This window comes from Macrobrachium nipponense, chromosome 1 (assembly GCF_015104395.2).
Source record: "Macrobrachium nipponense isolate FS-2020 chromosome 1, ASM1510439v2, whole genome shotgun sequence".
NCBI classification, from domain to species: domain Eukaryota; kingdom Metazoa; phylum Arthropoda; class Malacostraca; order Decapoda; family Palaemonidae; genus Macrobrachium; species Macrobrachium nipponense.
This window is the reverse complement of record NC_087200.1, coordinates 139,297,889-139,320,388: the sequence shown is the minus strand read 5'-3', so window position 1 is coordinate 139,320,388 and position 22,500 is coordinate 139,297,889. Positions and strand designations below refer to the sequence as shown.

General features: G+C 36.5%; 1 protein-coding gene across 6 annotated transcripts in view; it reads left to right on the top strand.

The window, feature by feature from the left end:
- LOC135219683 (receptor-type tyrosine-protein phosphatase N2-like) overlaps window positions 1-22,500 on the top strand; it is a 303,910-nt gene that overhangs the window by 196,062 nt on the left and 85,348 nt on the right. For 5 of the 6 annotated variants that reach the window (XM_064256633.1, XM_064256636.1, XM_064256635.1 and 2 more), the window contains one exon: window positions 9,041-9,076. The exons of the other annotated variant lie outside the window; for it this stretch is intronic. In XM_064256633.1, the coding sequence (XP_064112703.1) occupies window positions 9,041-9,076 (36 nt within the window). The remainder of the gene's footprint in view (window positions 1-9,040; window positions 9,077-22,500) is intronic. 6 annotated transcript variants of the gene reach the window in all.

The window sequence follows — 22,500 nt, the reverse complement described above, 5'->3', positions numbered from 1 at the left end:
CGTGGCCATTATATGCTTTATACAAATGCCTCAGGGAAAGACATTTCAATTCGTTTCCCTATTTCAGTCCTCTCATATTCTTTTTGCGTTAATAATAATAATAATGTAGACGCGTTGGTATTGGTACATGCTGAAGTCCTGCCGCCAGATTGCTACTTATGTATTTATTTATTTAATTGATAATATACAGAATTTGCACTCAGATGGTTGTATAAAAGTCTCATTTATGTACGTATATACACACATCTATTACACTAGTATATATATATATATATATATATATATATATATATATATATATATATATATATATATATATATATATGTGTGTGTGTGTGTGTGTGTGTGTATATATATTTATATATATATATAATATATATATATATATATTAATATATATATATATAATATATATATATATATGGTATTTATTCACAGATACATAAAATGAATATTTGGTAGTTGTGCCTAGAAAATGATAGGCATGAAAGGGAGCGTGTGTACGGGTGGGCACGTTAAGTGGCAGGTCTACCCGATATGGTAGTGTCCTTCGCACAGCCAAGAGTTAGATACTGAAACGCGACACCGTTTGTTTGCATTGGCAGGCAAAAAATTCCATCGACAGCTATTTCATTCATTTATTCACTTTTTGTGCATGTGTTTCATCATATTCTCTTTCTTCATTTGTTTTAGAGAGTTGTCAAATTTCTGACATTTTTACGCTTTATTGACAACACTTTTTCTTAGTTTCCAAGTAATTATTTCCATTTGATACAATTCACTTCTTTTTTCATGGTTCTCCTCTGATGCCAATCATTTTCAAGGTTTTATTTTATTTTTACTCATTCTTTTTGGTAATATACTATATAGTTTACAACTTCAAGTGATATTTTAATGAATTTATTGATTTTCACTCATATTTTTATCTGTTTTTCATATAATGCAAGCGTTACGTTATAGTTCAAAATCAATTTTATTCTTGTATTGTAGGGGCCAATTTACGTAATAAATTTTTTAACTTTGCATTTGTTCACATTATGTATGGATATTAATTTTTCAATCATTAAATTTCATTAATTTCCTCAGATGTGTTATTTTCGTTACATACTTCACTTTTTTTTTTTACTTAATTTTCACATAATACAGTTTACCAGTTTGTCATTATTTATTGGGTCGCTTAATAACATATTAATAGGGTTATTTATTGATATTCATATTTCATTCGGTTTTCAAAGATTCCTGACTGACAGAACACCACAAACCAAACCGGTGAGCGCTAGCAAGTTTGTACTTCAGATCGCTTGATGTGGATCGACGATTGACTGTTTTATTTCCGCTTTATTTTATATTTCCTTCTTGTGTTATATTCCAATTGATTTTATTTCAACTTCAGCGAACAGGGGAGCTCTCATGCTCAAAGCCAGCGGTAGAGAATGCTGTTGGTATGCCCTGTGATGTTATTCTTTTTCGGGTGGATTCGAGCATTCCTCTGCATGACTTGGTTTATGGCAGAGCAAATCTTTTATATTGCCATTAGTCGTTTCGCAAAGTCTGTCGTGTTCCACTGTTCGGTGTACCCTTAGTCTCCTCTGGAAAGGTTAACCCTTGGAATTTATTGACAGTCAAGAGAAGAGACAGAAAGACCACCCAGTGGTAGGGGTGTAGGAATACTACCACCGTAGGTCCTGCGTGTCGTAAAAGGCGACTAAAAGGACAGCTGCCTTGCAGTCTTACTTTTTTAGTAAAAGGCTAGGCCCACCGCCAATAACTGGGAACTGCTGCCTTGCAGTCTTACTTTTTTTTTTAAGTAAAAGGCTAGGCCCACCGCCAATAACCGGAAACTGCTGCCTTGCAGTCATACCTTTTTAGTAAAAGGCTAGGCCCCCCGCCAATAACTGTGGAAACTTCTGCTTTGCAGTCTTACTTTTTAGTAAAAGGCTAGACCCACCGCCAATAACTGGAAACTGCTGCCTTACTGTCTTACTTTTTTAGTAAAAGGCTGGGCCCACTGCCAATAACTGTGGAAACTTCTGCCTTGCAGTCTTACTTTTTAGTAAAAGGCTAGACCCACCGCCAATAACTGTGAAAACTGCTGACTTACTGTCTTACTTTTTTAGTAAAAGGCTAGGCCCATCGCCAATAACTGCGGAAAATGCTACCTTGCAGTCTCACTTTTTTATTTTTAGTAGAAGGCTAGGCCCACCGCCAATAACTGTGGAAACTGCTACCTTGCAGTCTTACTTTTTTTTTTTTTTAGTAGGAGAAGGCTAAGTCCACCGCCAATAAAAACAAACTGGAAAAAAACTGCTGCCTTGCAGTCTTACTTTTATGGTCAAAGGCTAGGCCCACCGCCAGTAACTGTGGAAACTGCTGCCTTGCAGTCTTACTTTTATAGTAAAAGGCTAGGCCCACCGCCAGTAACTGTGGAAACTGCTGCCTTGCAGTCTTACTTTTATAGTAAAAGGCTAAGCCCACCGCCAACAACTGTGGTTGCTGACAGCAAGGGCATGCGGTCGTAAAAACCCCTTTGCCAAATAATAAAAGATGCCTGATGTTATAAGGAAAGGTGCACCAGGCAACCGACCCCTTAGTGTAGGGATAACGGCTGGAAAGAAGAAGAAGAGAAGAGAGAGAAAGAAGTATTTGTTGAATGGTTTCTCATCTCCAATGAGGATTACCAAGTCCAAACCCTCACGTTAGTGTATTTACACGATGGATAACACTTTTTGACAGAGTACTGGATTGTTGTCCGGTATTTTGGTCTCTCTCGCTCGCTCTCTATTTTTCTTCACTCCTCATCTACCTTCCTCTCTCTCTCTTCCTCTCTCTCTATCCCTCATCTCTCCTCGCTTCTCTCTCTCTCTCTCTCCCTACATCCCAGCTGCAACTTATCAAAGTCGAAGAACAGCCCGGTACCTGAGTCACTAATTTCATCACAGAAACGTACGGATCGACATCGGTCCACTTGGGTATATGCCGGACCTACTAAAGAGAGAGTGAGAGAGAATTTAAATATAGAGCATTCCCCCCATTGTAAGATTACCATGTCCTCAAAAGGAGAGAGGGCGGCCACGTATGAGGACGCGAAAAATACGTGATTTCTCCTTACAGCGGTTCGGACGTCCTTGTAAGTCATGCCATGTATTTGTTTTTATCTAGAGCAAAAAAAAAAAAAAAAAAAAAAAAAAAAAAAAAAAAAAAAAAAAAAACACACACACACAAACAAACAAACAAAACCGTCTCCGGCAAGTAAAATATATAAAAAAAAAATACACAAACAGGATATTATATAGGCGGATAGATATCGGGATAGATATCGGGACTCCACTTCCCAGTGATACGCCAGACGCGGTTACCAGATAGGAAAAAAAAACCTAAATGGATTTACACCGAAATCAAAATTAGATCAAAAGAAGAGACCGACTTCTATAATGGGGGGTGTGTATGCGTGTGTGCCGCCAAGATGGAGGGTACAGGATTGGAAGGGGGTTGGTGTGACGAAGAGGGAAGGTAGTCTCAAGGGAGGAAGAATTTAAAAATCATTCGAATGAAGAAGACTTGTGGTTCACACAGACGAGGGATACAAGTCATTACAAGCAAGTTATTACATTTCATGACTCCTCGGCGAAATTCCATAGGGATTAAGGAAAGACCAAACATTGCTATGTCTGTTACAAAGGCTGTATGGGAAAAGATTTCACTAATATGCTTGAATGATGACAAAGCGGAGTATATTTTGGAAAGTAAAGTCTGATATTGAATATTAACGGGAGAGTGACTGCTGCAACAGAGTTTGAAGGCCAGAGAGAGAGAGAGAGAGAGAGAGAGAGAGAGAGAGAGAGAGAGAGAGAGAGAGAGAGAATAATAAATAAGATTAAGAAATCACCGGGAGAAAAAATGTGAACTGGAAATATAACGACATTTCTATGATTTCATACAGAATGAAGACATCTAAAAATTATATTATTTCACATTTAAAACTCTCTCTCTCTCTCTCTCTCTCTCTCTCTCTCTCTCTCTCTCTCTCTCTCTCTCTCTCTCTGAACTATAATTGTCTAGATTTGTTCTATTTGAGAGAAAAATAATCCTCAATAAATCTTGTGTGTTGACTAACAATAAATATGGATTTATGTAACTTTCTGTTTGTTATGAACTGTGCCTAACAGAATAAACATAGTTGGACTGATAAGAGTTAGTTAAACAAACAACCTGTCTAAATCCATAAGAGTTTTTAATGAAAGGGATTAAACTATGTATTGATGGCGAATGTGTTTTTACTCTCTCTCTCTCTCTCTCTCTCTCTCTCTCTCTCTCTCTCTCTCTGTTATTTTTTTGTAACCAAATGCCAGTTAATTAAACACTCGCCAAATTTGATATCGTCCTCAGAGCAACCAAACGCGAACTCGCTCTCCAGCGCTCTTTTACAAACTACGTTTTTGCAGAGTACTGTGTTCGTTTTGCTTGCGTCTGTTTGTCCTCAGCCTACAATGAGTTATTACTTGAGCGCTTGTCTAGTATGATTCCGTATAACAAAAACCCATGATGAGTGTAGGTATGTATCTGTGGGTGAATACAATATGTAAAGAGCACAAAACCACAGCCTATGTAGGTTCAACCTGATACCCTGATTTTTATCTCAAACCATCTGTGGTTTGCCCTGGTGTGTGTGTGTCTGTGTGCTTTTTTTTCCCTCTCTCTTTTTTTTTTTTGCACGAAAAGTTGGATGAATTAATTAACGTTTGTGACAAAAGTTTCTACGTTAGAAATCATATCAAATGAATAATAGTCCAGACTGAAACGTTTGATTTTGAAATAACATCCAATGCATAATAGTCGGATGGATTAATTAACGCATGTGACACAAACTTTTTCTTTCGAAGTCATAGCAAATGAATAACGTTTGAGACAAAAACATTCGCTTTTAAAATGAAATCACATCTGAGGCACAACGATTGGTTTTGAAATCATAATTATCAAATAAATAACGTTCGAACCGAAAACATTTGCTGTTAAAATAACATATACTAACGCTCGGGACAGAAACGTTTCCTTTTGAGTGACATCAAATGAATCACGTTTGAAAGATAGAAACGTTTGGTATTGAAAACATATTGAGTCGAAATGATTGAGGAAGGATGCGGAAGGATCAGCGTTGAAAATAGCTGCCACGTGGGATCCACTCGGGGCGCGATGGCGATAAAAGGACGCAGAAGGAAATGAGCGAGGAAAGAAAGGGAGACAAAATTAATATGTAAATGAACCGGTAAGAGCGCACCGTCACTCTCCATCCTCTCTGAGGTGATGGCGAAAGGATTCTCCTCAAGTAATGAAGAGAAAGCCGAGACAGAGTGAGTGAAAATGATTCAATCTGAAGATGATATCTGAGGGAAAGGCCGGCCTGCTAACAGCCTGCGTCACTCGAATCTCTTGCTGGAATAGAGGCGAAAGGTTTTACGAAGTGATGTTTAGTTAATATATAATAATAATAATTATTATTATTATAACATGATTCCTTGCGGCTTAAAAGTTTTCCTAAAGAGTTAAAGGAAGGAATGACCTTTAAGGAAAATAGTATTTAACTAATATAATAATAATAATAATAATAATAATAATAATAATAATAATAATAATAATAATAATTTGACGACTTGTCGCATTTTTGCGTGATATTACGCCAGAAATATTTGTCAGCTTTTCGATTTCTTCACGCTTTTAGAATACTAACGGAAAATATATGAAGAAACGAGTTGTGTTAGAACTGGAAAGCCGTAGGCCACAACGCTAAGAAGAATAGTATTATATAGCAGATATGACCAGCACATTGTTTTTATAAGCAAAAACCGCTGAAACAGCATTACGATGGCGAGGATGATGCTACTTTGACTCTTATTGAAATACGTCTAAAGTCGCCAGATAAATAATAGAAAAAGTGTATCCTTCTATTGCAGTTAATGATAGTTCACTTGACCTTCATATGAGTAAGTAGTTCGAATCCTACCTGCTGAAAATGACGTTTCTTCATATATTTCCAGTTCAGTTTAAGCCCCTGTAATAGAATGATTACCGAGAAGTTAAGAGGTCTAGTTGGCGTATTAATGATAATGATAATGATAACTTTTTAATATTTTTTTCCTATATCAGTCATCCCATTCGATTGGGTAGTTTTTATAGTGTGGGGGGGTCTGGGTTGCATCCTGCCTCCTTAGGAGTCTATCACCTTTCTCACTGTGGGCTGCTTCTAATAGCGCACACCTCTGAATGAGTCCTGAAGCTACTTCGGCATCTAGTTTTTCTAGATTCCTTTTCAGGGATCTTGGGATCATTCCTAGTGTTCTTCCTAATAATAATAATAATAATAATAATTATTATTATTATTATTATTATTATTATTATTATTATTATACTACTACTACTACTATAAACTACTACTACTACTACTACTACTACTACTACTACTTACTTGTGACTGTTGAAGCTTTCAGGCCGGCTTTTCGAAAAATAAACAAATAGATAAATAAAACAAGAAGATAATCACGTACATAGAAACCGCGGAAAAAAATCCTAGATAGTCATGTTACAGAAAACATACAAAAATTACTTTTATTGCTGCAGAATAAAATAAAATTTTGAAAGTTCGTAAGATTACAACAGAGAAAAATTGGAATTTAACTTGACGTACCCTAAGTGTATATACTAGTGTGTTTGTATATATATAATATATATATATATATATATATATATTATATATATATATTATATATATATATATATGACTGGTAAAAATGTTCTGTAACAACAGAATTCCATCTAATAAAAGGAGCACCCATAAAAACACCAAAATATAGAGAAAAAGTACTATATTTCAGAGACTGCTGTCTCCCTCTTCAGGTAGATGAATGAGAAAAAGTTTACAGAAAAGGTGGGTATTATACCAAGAGGTCAATCCACAAACAAGCCATTTTAAGTCACCCCCGCTGATAATCTTCCTTTAATCTTCTTAAGGGGTTTGGTTGAATGAAAGACGTTGTAGACCTCGTGTCCGAAATCCATGCACTCCTTTGAGATGTTTCCATTACCTGCCTCTCTTTTATTAAGGCTGATTCCATCATTTGACTCTTGTACCGGCAGTTGCTGCTATAAATTACACGTGACAAATTCCAGTTTATTCTTATGTTATGTTCATTTATTTTAGTGGTTGAAAATAGCCGAAGTTCCGTTTGTTCCATCCATACCTAAACTGGAACCGTTGTTTTGTTGTATTAATCTCTGGGGAAAGGGATTATTTACCCCTAGTAAATCCCGATGTAAGATGTGGTTGGCACAGTCCCCGCGGGTCATTAACGAAATCCCATGCCAGGACTGTGACCAATCTTACATCGATTTACAGGTAAATCCCTGTAAACAATTACGAAACGTCGGCAAAATAATAAGTAATAAAAAAAGACAGCCTAGTGATGTGTGTTTTCGTCCGTCTTCCTCTGATTATATATATAATATATATATATATATATATATATATATATATATATATATATAGATATATATATATGTATGTCATATGCCTATACGAAGAATTAATTATGTACCATTAACCCACATGAAGGAATCTGAAAGAGTAATGCCTCCGGTAATATATATAAATAAATATATATAATCTTAATTAAAATATATATAAATATATAATATATACATATAATATATATATATATATATGTTATTTGTGTGATATATATTACACTTACATACATACAGACATACTTGAAGAGGCAAATAAGAGAGAGTGAAGTGTTTAAGTAGTATCCTGCTATGTGATTTTCATAGTTAAATCCCTATGCGAAATAGACGGAAGCCCAGGAGAGTAAATGAATGTATTTTTTTTTTTACTTTATAACAGTCACACAACTATTTTATAAAACCTTTTGATTCACAAATCCTTTCCATGGTTGAAAGCCGGTGTGTTCTTTCCTCTTCAATCCTGTATCTGGTGATTTTTTTAGTTAAAACCGTCGTGCGCTAAGTAATGTTGCCCCTCTACCCCTCGACAGTATGGTTCTCACCATCGCCTCTGGCAATTCTATGTCATTTGCATAACTTCATGAAGAAGGTACTAATATATTCACGGTATTTCGTTGAACTCCTGACTTTGTAACTTAATCATGGTTATCCACTATTTCCAATAACGAGACCCAGTGTTATCGACCCGCTTAATGCGTCGTCATTATGGCAATCAATTATCATCATGTAGCCGTCATTGCCCGTCGTCAACTCTACTCGCCAGGAATCTTCTGACGGGAGGCGCAACCTTCACTTTCCGCTGCCTCTTCCACGTTTCTTGGGGGAGATTGCAACTTAAATGGTTCTGCTTTTTATGGAAATAAGAGAAAAGGCATTCAGACAGCGCCCCACTAAGGCTGTCACTCTAATTTGGCAACGCTCTTGCGGAAGAATGGGTTTGAGGAGGGTGAGAGGAGAGATCTTTGAGCCAGATGGACTAATGTATGAGGGTTGTCAGGTTGGCGGCAGACTGGCGTGAAGCGCAGGGTTACAGATCTTATATGCTTGACATTGTTACTGTTTTCATCCAATGGTCAGCTTTCTCCTAAAAATTAGATAAAGCGAATGAAAGGATGAAAATGAGCCAGGGGAAAATAATCTCAATGAAATTTGTCTGTACATTTGTTTACGTCACATTATTACAGGCCGGCGGTAGAGCATTAGTTAGAAGAGAATACTTTGAGGTAGAATATATCAAGAATTTATTAGAAAATAAGGGTTTATGGGTATGTAATATACATAAATATCGTTATATATATTTTATATATGTATATATAATATAGAATAAATACATATAAATACACATTATGTATGTATATATATTTATGCATAAAGTTTCTGTGTAAATTTGAAAATATTGACATACAAAGCTTTAATTCTAGCAAGACTGTTGAAATAGTTTTCCAAGATGAAGACGTATACAAACTTAATCAAGATAAATTATGAAATAGTCGAACATTAATGATTGTTTTTTCGTCTTTCGCAGGTGAGCTTGGAACTTCAAAACTCGCATTCATCACCTGTATGTATTTAGTTTCCTTTTGGTTTCCTCTTTTTATATTTTAGCTTGCGTTTACAAATTATTCTGATTTCTGCCATTTTTGCCTTATTGTGCAAGCATAGATTTTTTTTTATTTATTTCTGTCTTCAACATTTTTTTAAGTCTAAGTTGCTGTGTTTTGTAAACTATTTAAGTTCGCTTCGATGTAATGCAGTCTTGGTTAACTCTACTGATACTGACATAGTAATCAATGTTTGGAAATATGAATGTGATTGTAAAATAACTAAGTTCTCTCTCTCTCTCTCTCTCTCTCTCTCTCTCTCTCACACACACACTTTCTTCGAAGACTCAATTGGGAAATTGAATACGTTGAATATATCATTGTGGATTGTAAAAAACAATACGGCTAAGCAGTCCACTTGGCTAGAATTTTACTTTACAGTAATTTCCAAATAATACATTAGCATTAATTCTCTCCCCTGACAGAAATTGCCATTAACAAATATTGCACCGTAAAGGGTGTCAAGCGTAAGAATTTGTGGTTATGAGTGAGGAAAAGTTTGTTCCACAATTCCGGGTCTTCCCTAGGATTCCTTTCTATAGAGATCATAACTATTTGGCCGTCGAATGTTCTTGTGATTTCAATTTTTGCACGAAATATTTGGTTTATTTACAAATGTAGTATATATATATATATATATATATATATATATATATATATATATATATATATATATATACATGATGGAAATAAACAAAAGACATTCGTAGTCAAGGCTCATGACATTTAATGTATTCGTCTAGAACATGACCTTTATTCAAAATTATTATTCCCTATTTTGAACTAGTTGTACAAAATATCGAAGTTCTGATAATGATTCCGTCTCCGCGTAACTCTCGGTGGGTGTTTCATAAAGATGTTATCACAAGTCCCTTCTCCGTTCGTTACTCTCGGAAATCGATATCAATATATTTTACATTTCTTATTGTGTACTCCTTTCCTCCAAAATGATGGCCGGCTTTATAACAAGTAATGGTTACCATGCACACCGGTTCATATGTCAGGTCGGGCCATGATTGAAAAGAGGCTTTAAAATATTTTGAGGATTATAATTATTGTTTTGCTACGGGTGATTTAAGATCATATTGGCCTGTCGGAAATAGAAATATGACCCGATAATCATTGGTGTCTGTTCGCTTAATGTTTTCTGCCATATTAGAAATTTTAGAAATTACGTACATTGTTCATTGTAACTAAGTTGCTCAATATAAGTCATGTAATTGTATTTATTTAACTAAAGCATTCAAAATTAAACTTGACGTCAATAACTACAACTATTACTCAAGATTTATCCAGTTTGTTATTTAAAAACAATACGCTAATGCCTTTGGAAGCTTCTCATTAGGCCAAACCGCATGCAAATAGTTAAGATGCAGGTAAGAGGTCGGCTCAGACTTCTTGAATATATACCTTAAAAGACATCGTACCGGTTGAAGCGGAGTCATAGTGGGGAGGTGTTTGAAACCCGAGGAATGTTTCTGACAAGCAAGAAGAAGAAATGTAGTTAGCCAGAGAGAGAGAGAGAGAGAGAGAGAAGAGAGAGAGAGAGAGAGAGAGAGATTGTGCTGTTTTACCAGGGCGCCCACTCAGTCAGTCAGTTCTTACTTTCTTCTTCATGTAAATAGAAAAGATTGCCGACTCGTAAGATCATCCTTGTGATGCCTACCGGATGCTTCTAGTAGTTCCAGCATCTTTCTTAAGATCTTGCCGACTGTCTTTCCGGAATACGTAATATTTTACTTTGAATCACAGTATCTTTCCTGCTAAGAGAAAAGAAAAGGATTTTTGGATGGTTTAATCATTTATTTTAGATTCAATGTATCTATCGCTTATAACAAAAGACTGAAATCTTGAGAAATTGCAGTGTATGCTACGCGCGCGTATAAGCATGTGTGTGTTTGCGTGTATAGTTCTTGCACTATCCACACCCTGTACATTAAACATTGGGGACGACTTGCATTTCTGGCTTCATCTTCTTCCTCTTACTTTTCTTTCTGTATATAAAAAAAAAAAAATTAAGGATGTCTTCACTGAGGGTATTTTGTGTACACGAAAATGTTTGACAGAACATAGACTGTCTTCAGTTTTCCTCCTTTTGCACTTGCAATCATTTGGGGAAACGCAAACCTGTCCCATACAAAGAAATTCTGAGAACTGAGAGGATAATACCTTCTATAGCCACCTTTTCCAAGAGAAAAATGTGTATGTATGTATGTATGTATGTATGTATGTATATATGTATGTATGTATGTATGTATATGTATGTAGTATAAATATATATAAATATAGATATATATATATATATATATATATATATATATATATATATATATTATATATATATGTGTGTGTGTGTGTGTGTGTGTGTGTGTGTGTGTGTGTGTAAAATTCCCCTTGAGATATTAAATCGTAGTAATTGAAATGCTATGTCAGATTTCCGAAGAGTTTGTTACTAACAACAGTTGCTGAGATAGTGTTGTTTTATTATGTAAAGTATTGTTTATAGACAGAACTGCAAAGAAAACACAGCGTGATATGAATGAAATCGGTAGAATTCATATTCAGAGCGTGTTGCGAAATTAAGAGATCTTTACCTACATTAAAAATGGAAAAAATTCTTGTGATGAAAGTAGATTATCAAGACGACAAAATCTCGTAAACAGTACGAAAAGATGTTGGATAAAGAACAAATAAAAATGTGTTTAATATCAAAAAATAAAATAGAATTTGGGGGAAAATAGCCTTAGCAATACTGGTATTTCAAAATAGTATATACACTATTTTGGTCTCACTATCTACTTGGAGGTTTAGTGGTGGTCAAGTACTATTGGTATTTGTAATACTGAAGTTGAAAATAGTGCTAAGCATCATTAAAAAAAGCTAAACGTAGAAGAAAAATTTGTGCTCTCACGACCTACCTGCAGATTAAAGGAAAGTGTGGTGTTGGCCTAGGCCCTAGTAGCTGTACCAGCAATGAGGTATAGTTGATAATGATAATGGAAATGCAGTACGTATGTGGAAGCCGCCAAAAGCTGGGAGAGGAGAGAGACATTGATCTTCACTTTTCAGGGAATGATGACATAAACCGGCCATTGCTAAATCCATGAAGAGATATCTTGCTTGAATATAATAAGAACGACAAGTGACTATGGGAGGCCCTCAGCCCAAGCCTCTCTCTCTCTCTCTCTCTCTCTCTCTCTCTCTCTCTCTCTCTCTCTCTCTCCAAATATCGGATGGAATAATGATGCCAAGAGAATCAAGATGGAAAATGGATACGAAAGGATAAGCGACGTAATCTCTCTTCCTCTCTCATTATGAATAATCCTCTCCTTTTCCATCGTCGACTGTCATACTTGACAAAATGAAGTGAGCACAGATAAGTGCATATTGCGGGATGATATAACCCATATACTATTACATTCAGCTGCGAACTTTGTTCGAACTGCGCAGTTCCAAAAGGGATGTCTCGGGTGACGGTTTGTCACACCGGAATTCAGTTCGATTAGAGGCTTATATTTGGCAATATTCTTCCCGTACATGAAAGATGATGTTAATGTAAACCCCAGTCTCTCTCTCTCTCTCTCTCTCTCTCTCTCTCTCTCTTCTCTCTCTCACACACACACACACACACACACACACCACACACAGATATGGAAGTGAGCATATAATTATCTAACACATCTAGTTCAGTAATATAATAATAATGATACTAATAATGGTATTGAAAAAGGAAATAGTAATAGTGTAATGTTAAGAAAGGAAATTAAAAATATTAATAATGATAATAATAATGATAACGCGCATGCCATCCCAAAAGACGACATGGAAGAATTTGCTTTTCATTTATTCACATCAGAGGAAACCCCATTTTTTCCAGCCGGCACTAGAACCGGTCAGGCTCAAAGAAGAAATAACTTATAAAACAAAATAAAAAGGGAAGTGAGCCTTTAATAAGTAGCTTATTGTTATTATTATTATTTCTTTTTTTGTTCCCGAGTGAAGGAGGGACGGGGAATTCTTCAGAAGGATCAAAGACCCCCGTCCGTTTTGTCAGCGTCCAATTACAAAATCGTTCGTAAATGCCTATCCTTTAGTATTACTGAAAACTCGAGAGAGATCTACGATGGGGGAAATGGCGGTAGAACTATCATCATTATTATTCTCTCTCTCTCTCTCTCTCTTTCTCTCTCTCTCTCTCTCTCTCTCTCTCTCTCTCTCTCTCTCTCGTTGTCGCGCTCTTTGCGTGCATTCTTAGTGATGGTTTGAACATATAATAATTATTATTATTCGTGTTGTTTATCTTCACTTTTATATTGGCATAATTGTTATCATCATGCATCGTGTAATGTTGAAAATATAAGGATTGGTACTTATCGCTCGATATCCGATGTTAGACAATGAAGGGATGACTTGCGGACTTTGCAATACAAACCAGTATGCCTGTTGACCTTAGAAGTGAAATATGCACTGGGTTGTTAATCTACTTTTGTGGGTCACAGAAGAGAGAGAGAGAGAGAGAGAGAGAGAGAGAGAGAGAGAGAGAGAGAGAGAGAGAGAGAGAGAGAGAGAGCGCATGATATCCACAGATTTGAGCCAATAATAGGTTAAAATTTATACCAGCTTAATGGGAGGACCTCAAAGGGGTCATTCTCAGCCCACCTTGGGGATACCGCCATGATATATTCTCTCTCACCTTTGCTTATTAATGAAGGTTATTTTAGTCCCATCTTGTCATTCAGCAGCAGAAATGTTCCTTCTTCAACATTTAAATTCAACAAACACTCTTGTTTTAGTATCATGATAGGACTGGCGTTATCTTTTATTGCAGCAAAACTCTGGAACTTTTATGTTCTGTCAATAGGAATCCTGATGAATTCGTTATATCTCTGTCAACCTGTGGTTCTTTGTTTATTTTGGAGATTTCGGAATGTGTTCATTATTTGTATACATGTTTTATTTCCAGATTATCCCTCAAGCGAAAAGAGGTAGTATCTGCAGACCTATTGTAAATATATTGCGAGGAGTAATTTTGTGAATCCACATATATTTAACGCCAAATGGAATGTTTTCAAATGCCCTATATGTGGTCAGTGATCATTCACATTACAACCGAGGAGGTATTGTTAGTAGACAAGGCGAGTAGGGCAGCCTCAAACGTTATCGACAAGAGATTTGCTTAAATCTGTGGCGTCCACAAATTTCTCTCTCTCTCTCTCTCTCTCTCTCTCTCTCTCTCTCTCTCTCTCTCTCTCATTCTCTGAGTGAAATCTCGGGATCAAAGCCTGATCTTACCTTCAAGGAATATCGGCTACATACCTATCTTGGTCGGAACTAGCGTAATCTTTATCTGCGGAGAGTGAATCAGAGAGAAGAGGATTACCGGTATAGTTTACGAACGTGGCTATTTATTACTTCTCTCCGAAGCCTATAATGACCATACGCTGTCACTAAAAACGTTTGATATTAAAATACCATGATCGTATCTTCGAAAATGTGCGCTGTGTAAAAGAATTAGTCTACTTATAACTGTATTGCAGTTTCTCTAAGCAAGTCAACCAGTGACGCTGCCATTTCAGAAGCTGCTATATTTTGTTTGTTTTATGAAAGGAAGGTAACCTGTTAAATTGCTCATTTCATTCATTACACGTTACGGTAACAGACGAACAAACACGATCTGAGGGAGTTGAGCGAGTGAGCATCGTGTAACATTTTAAATTTGGGGATTGCAGGATGACAACAGCGCCGTAAGCCTCTTCTAATCTTAATATGGCTGTCTGACAAAGGATCCAAACCTCTCTCTCTCTCTCTCTCTCTCTCTCTCTCTCTCTCTCTCTCAGTTCCGGATGGTTTTGGGATTTGAGGATTTGTCCCGATTACACTGATTTTATATTGGCCTAAACATTGCCGCAGCTCCGCTTCTGCCGTTGATGCTGCTTTCTGCCTGTGACGGATCAAATCCATTCTATCAGTGGATAAAGGGGCGAAGGTATACAGAGAGAGAGAGAGAGAGAGAGAGACGGGGTAGGTAGGTAGGTTTGTGTTCTTTAAACAAGAAGGCAAAAAAGTGGAATGTTGAGGGTGAACGGCGAGCGTTTTATCCAACCTTTGTATTGCTCCTCCTTGCCCCATTACTTCTCTAAATGATGTACAGACCGGAGCATGTTTTCAGTTGTTCATTACGAGAGACACCTCGATCATTTGATGAGTTTCAATCTTGTCTTTCTGAGAGCACCGGTCAATGGGAGGGCACCCCATTGCCGTTCTCTAACCGGTGAAAACAAGACGATGATGGGAAGAAGGAAGGTGGAGCTTGACCACGAGGAAGACGACAGACCTGCCTCTCAAAGGAAGCTGGACAGATTGACACTGAATTATCTGGGGTTCTAAAATATCAAGCTTCATTAAGGAAGGTCAGAGGACTTAGAAATAGACGGAGAATTCCAAAGCTTACTAGCCACCCCTTGTTCGCTTAATTCGCAAGTGCCTACATAGAACATGAGAGATTGGTATGAGTTTTTAACGCTGCAATATTAGACTTGAATCATAAATTCATTCTGCATCGGATTTGCTTCGCTTGCATCGCCATCGCCTGCACGTCTCGATCTGTAATGACAAGTTTTACCAGTATATATTGAAATGAAATGGCAAATTGAAGCACTTGTTTAAACGACGTTTATCAGAAAATGAACGACTTTCCAGAGAACATACTTTCGTGGAAATCTTCACCCAGCCCCTGAGCAAAGAATGATATGGCAGCGGATGCAATGGCAAAGTCGCGACACGCCCTTGTTACATGCAATGTAAAAAGCCGGATTGAACTTCACAGAATGAAATTAATTTCCGTGAACATTATAAATTTTCTACTGCAATATAATTACAAATACATATCACAAAAGTCACGCGACTCGATTGCGGTTATTTCTGTATAGATAAGGAGGGAAATCCTTTGGAATTAATATTTGAATGACTACTGTAACATTAACATATATGCCATATTATGTTCAATTAGACAAAGAAACAGGTACAGAAGCAATAATGAATGTGCTTGTTTATGTACTGTCGTGTATATGTCGTAGTAGAATAATAAATACTGATATCAACCTCTCATGACTAAGATTTTATAATGGTGGTCCATGATATTGTTAATTCTGGGAAACTCAATATAGATACATCCTCTGGCGCCATGGCAAGAACTGGACATCAGTTAAGAAATAAGAGGGTGTTAGATTCATGTTTCGTAACTTGTAATTTTTCCTCTGAGGATAATTTAGTCTCCATTGCAGCTGCTCATATTTGCACCATATCTCAAGTACGGTACACATATCATGAAAAGGAAGATTTGCTTCCCAATAGTAGTGGTTTAGGGGAAGCTTTATCGTAAATAATACTAGTATTGTCTTGACCCTAAATGAGCTTTTGGCAGAAGCCGTTTTTATGATTTTAAATCACTTTAAATCCAGTTTTGGTTTAGCATTGTTTCAGCTTTGAAGTGATGATATGCCAACGCTGTCATCTGTATTCATTACTGTGCTGATTGTGCGTAGTCGTACTATAAGAAAAAAGGGCAGTTTTGACATTATTTGCCTTTTTCATGAATCAGTTTACGAAATCTATAGCAGTTGAACCCCTAGAACTGGAAACGAGTGAAAGGGAAGGATCTACAGAAATTTTGCAATGTGGTAGAACGTAAGCTCTCGAGGGAACAGCATCAGAGCATAAATGTTGCAGATGAAATTGCAAGAATTTCATTTCTGTAACGTAAGTGATGACGTTATAGTTTTGTAGCTCGCATCAAGACCCAGCTGGGGCCTCTCAAATGAAAAGCAAGGGTGCTGCTAAGTGACCCAGTATATTCACTGAGTAAGGGTTATTATAATGAAATGTTATCAGTTGAGTCACTGGTGGGTCGGAAAATTGGGTGAAATTGTGCAAGTACTTATGTTCTGACTTTTTTTATGACCAATGCAAACCAATTGGTAGCTTTTGCTTTTCATTTGAGAGATCCGGCGAGAGAATTTAATTTCTATTACACGCATTATCGTATGTGCCTTCCAGTTATTGCTGAAGCGAGAGAAGACAAGAGTAATGAGCCCTGTAGATTTGACAGCAAATGTCACGGGTTTTCATTGCTACAACACAGTATTCAGTATTATTTTGCTCGTTTGTATGGAAAAAACGGCATAACCATCCCTGTGGATTTGTACTAAGATAAGAACCGTACTCTTGAAGAACATCGTCACCTATTAGTTAGACATTACTATCAGTAACCCAGAATGTAACGTTTTGCGGATCTGTCTGGTGTACTTTAATAGTAAATTATAAAAGGGTTTCATTCTGTGTTATTTCTGCGCATACTAAAAATACAATATGGGTATAATGAATAAATTTTCCAATGTTGGTATCTTTCATACTAATCAACTCGTGGGAAATTCACTGTAACCACGACTATCTCTCTCTCTCTCTCTCTCTCTCTCTCTCTCTCTCTCTCTCTCTCTGTCTTTCCAGTTATCCCATATTCTATTCTCATTAACCGCACTCTCAGATGTTCTCCAATTGGCCGTTACTATATCTTCCCGTGGGATTGAAATAGTGCCGTCAGTATACCTCTTGCGGTGCACTGTAGGAATCACTCAAGGTTCTTTGCAGCGTCCCTTTGGCCCCTAGCTGCAACCCTTTTATTCCTTTTACTCTAATTCTGTTCATATTCTCTTTCTTCCATATGACTTTCCACCCTTTCCTAACTATTATTTCATAGTGCAACTGCCATGGTTTCCTCTTGTTACGTCTTTAAACCTCTCGTCTCTCAATTTCCTTTTCAGCGCTGAGTGACTTTCATAGTGCAACTGCCATGGTTTCCTCTTGTTACGTCTTTAAACCTCTCGTCTCTCAATTTCCTTTTCAGCGCCGAGTGACTTCATTTACCTTGGGCTAAAGATTCTATTTTTCACATTACTACTATATCCATCGAGAGAGAGAGAGAGAGAGAGAAGAGAAGGGAAGAGAAAGATGGACTGGGACTGAGAAGGAACCGAGACGATGGAGACTGAGAGAGATGTGCTACTTATCACCATTTACCAGGGATATTGCAGCTCATGATTTCGTGCTTACTCAAATGTAATGACTAGGGTGCACAGTCTCTATAAAACTTAGTATATCGCATTTAGGTATTAAGACAAGATTTCCCGAGAGTTAGAGAATTAAATATTGACATATTATTGTTGTTGCTGTTGTATGTAGTGTTATAGTCTCTGTAGAGCTTTGTTTACTTTGTGTGTCTGTAGATAGATAGATAGATAGATAGATAGATAGAAAGATAGATAGATAGATAGATAGATAGATAGATAGATAGATAGATAGATAGATAGATATTTATTGTATAAGGGTGTGAAGGTTTAAAGCTATAATGAAGACTTACACAAAATCAAGATCTGTACTCATATGCTAGACTTGGATTTAGAGGTTAACTGCAGATCATTTTTAAGGCGAAGTTCAACGCTTGAAGAGTAAATAATGACGTGACAAGACAATACCTCAAACCAACAACAGAATATGAACTAAAATTAACCTAAGCCTGAGTTAAAAGAAACTCTTGAAGGAACTGTTTCAAAACAATCTCTCTCTCTCTCTCTCTCTCTCTCTCTCTCTCTCTCTCTCTCTCGTATTCCAAAAGGTTCAAAGGAAGATCCAGACCGCCCCGTTTAAAACAAGCTTGTTCGCTTAAGTCGAAGAAACTGCCCAAGGCTACGTATCATCCCCTGCTTGTTGATGATGGCTGTCAAGTGATGTCTTAAACTTCCTCTGTGAGGAAAGTAAAATAATTTACAATGCGGCGCGCGCGCGCGCACCCCAGTTCTTATCTTATGGAAGTTTTGAGAGAAATCTCGTAGTCGTTTGTTAACTTATCCTTTGAGGTTGAAAATGGGTATCGAATGTTTTGAATAGTTAATCTTCAGACTCTTTGTACACCTAAGATACCTTACTTACAGTGTATTGTATCACATGTTCTTTTTAGTAATACTTATATATATATATATATATATATATATATATATATATATATATATATAAATTCAAGGAGATAGCCGCATTCCTTTTGTTTATTTTGAAGTGTTCTTTGAAACTGCTTCTCAGGGCCCTGTCCTGCTTCCTTGTAATCATCGTGACACATGTCGGGTCATGTACGTCAGGCTTATCATTTACGCTTTCATCAACAGCATCCTGTTAGTGGTAGAAATCTAATCCAGTGTTTCATATACTTAGTTTGTCGTTCGTCATCCTCTTTACGACAGAGAAAATTCTCCTAATTCATATTTAATCTCTTCCTTTGTCGCTGAGTATCGCGTACAAATGCAAGTGGATTATCCTCCCACTTTTAGCCCAACTGAAGATTCCTCTCACTACTTGTGCGTTCTTTCCCTCGGTTATTCGAGTCGGTCTGTTTTACAGTTGGCAATCCCTTTATAATCTATATTTTGAGTCTGCCATGAGAGAGAGAGAGAGAGAGAGAGAGAGAGAGAGAGAGAGTCGTTTCCACAATCCGTTGACACCCAAACCGTCGACCGAGGGAAGGCCTTTGATGAGGGATTACCTAGCACGTATAATATATGCATAACTGAAATAGGATGATATATTATCCTTTTTTTCCCCTGTTGTATTTTCAAAATTTCCCAAGAGGAATTAACGCCCATAAATAGCATTAGCACCAGAGTAGGGGTCAAATGGGGTTTGCGAAAACCACCAATGGTTTTCAGTTTTGAATACATTGATAGGAGTTAATACTTCGTGCGCCAGAGCGTCCCCCACCCTCTCTCTCTCTCTCTCTCTCCTCTCTCTCTCTCTCTCTCTCTCTCTCTCTGGAGGTATAGGCCTATTCATCATCAAAGAGATTCCGAGCAACGATTAGATTAAACAGGAAGAAGAGCTTATGTGATAATACGTAAACATTAGGTATAGCGTTCGTGAGCGAGTTGTTAGGGTTATTACCTAATGATTAAACTGGTCTGCTAAAGTCTGTTATATTTGTTAACTATAATTCGAGAGATGAACTGGTTTAAGAATGCCATATTCAGTAGGGTGCAGCCGAGTAATACCATGGTACTATATTAGTATATATATATATAATATATATATATATATAATATATATATAATATATATATATATATATATATATATAAATATATATATATATATATATATTATATATATATATACTATATATATATATATATATATATATATATATATGTATAGAATATATATATAGATATATATATATATATATATTGTGTGTCTGTGTGTGTTATGTATGTATGTATGTATGTATGTATGCATGCATGCATGCATGTATGTATACTTACAAGTTTGCTTGTACAGATATCTCCAGTGAAACATAACAGTTAAATTGTAATAATTTCTCCGAGCTGGACCAGTAAGTTTCAGTGTTCCAGATTGTATAGATTTCGAAGTACTGCTTCGTAATAACTTTTAATAACTTTCATTTTGCTGCCCTCCGGTAAGGTATGATTGCTGTAGGAAATTGCTGTAACTGAGCCTTTCATGTCATGATTGATAACTGTAAACAGAGAAGGAAGAGAGGGAAAAAATCAAACCCTGTTTGGAACATTTCCAAATAATTTAAAAGGCACTGCATTTAGCTATAAAACTTTTTCTCATATAAATGTATATAGATAGATAGATAGATAGATAAATAGATAGATATATGTACATATAATAAGCTGTTTTTCTTGGAAAGGATTGGCACTCGTAGCCTTTCTCGCCTTCCTGGATTTTAAGGCCCCTTTCTCCTATACCTCCTTCTAACCACTTAGCCTACACTTTGTATAACTTCTCCTTCCCATTAACTTTTCTGTGTTATACACTTTTTTTTCAATATATCTCCTGTGTTATACACTTTTTTTTCAATATATCTCCTGTGTTATACACTTTTTTTCCAATATATCCCGTAGTAATCTAATTCTTTCTCCTCGTGTCTTTTCCTTTTAATCCTTCTTATGTTGCATATACAACTCAGACTTTTCACTTTAACGGTTTCAGCCTTTTTCTGGCATTTACAGTCAGCATTCATACTTAACTTCCATAAAGGAGAATTGGATCAACAGTCTTTTCAGTCCAAAGACAGTTCAAATCTCTAACCAAACTTTTGCACTCATTATGTTTCTTTATTCCTTCTCACTTATATAATCGCCTGTCTCCTACTATAAATCTTTAAACTCCTGTAATTTGGGTAGTTTTTCCGTGTCCCACTCAGCATTGTATCATAAGGAACATCATCCATTCGCTACTCCATCCATGACTCGTATTCTTACCTCATTACTTGATCCCAGCATTAACTGTGTCGTCTCTTAAGTTACGCAACGCTTCACCCTTTTTTTTAGATCTCCTTTTACACCAATCCAGTTACTCTCCTGTCTACCTAGCATATGCTCCACGTACGTAGTGAGATCTTTCTCTTGCTCACGATAACATCTGTACCATACATCCTCGACACTCCACATTGCCTCTATTGATTCTTTCATAAGCTTTGTCTAGTCCATTGCATGCAAGCATATAGACCAAGTCGGTATTTGTGTACTTACCTACACAATGATAATGTGTATTTTTGTATTACTTTGAACCAAACTATCCTATAAAAACAAATTCCCTTAAGCTATTTCTCTCCGAATATGTATCCCTCCCCTGCCTCTCCCTGCACCCCTTAGTCGATTTCTTTATCAAGTTCTTCACCTCGTTCTTCGACCTCCTGAGCTACTTGTGGTATTTTTCTCGACAACTGATACAAATAGCTTCCATTGACGATGAGTTGATCGAAAGTCCCTTCCCCTTCCCCTCCCTCTCTGGAAAGGAAATGAAAGGAAAGGAAAAGACATGACCTTACTTATCACTGGACATTTCGGAGTTGGCTAGGAACTAAGCATCAGTCGAAATTTATGGTCTCTCTCTCTCTCTCTCTCTCTCTCTCTCGTGTATATATATATATATATATATATATATATATATATATATATATATATATATATTGGCTGTGTCTGTAGAATCTACTTGTCATTTTTACCAGATACATATGCCATTGTAATAGCCATAATGCCCACCAGACTTATCGAATTCTTTGCGCTTGTTTGCAGACGCTTTTCATTACAAAGAAATATGAAGAATGATAATTTCTTCATTGATAATTTCTTCATATTTCTTTGAACTTGAATCTTAAGGCTTTGACAAGACAAGCGTATCCAAAAAAGAGCGAAGAATTCAAGAAGTTAAGAGGGCATTATGGCTATTACAATTATACACATACATATATATTTATGTTGGTGTGTAAGGTCAGGAAGAAACGAGATCGGTATTTTTCTTCAGTTAATAAAAAC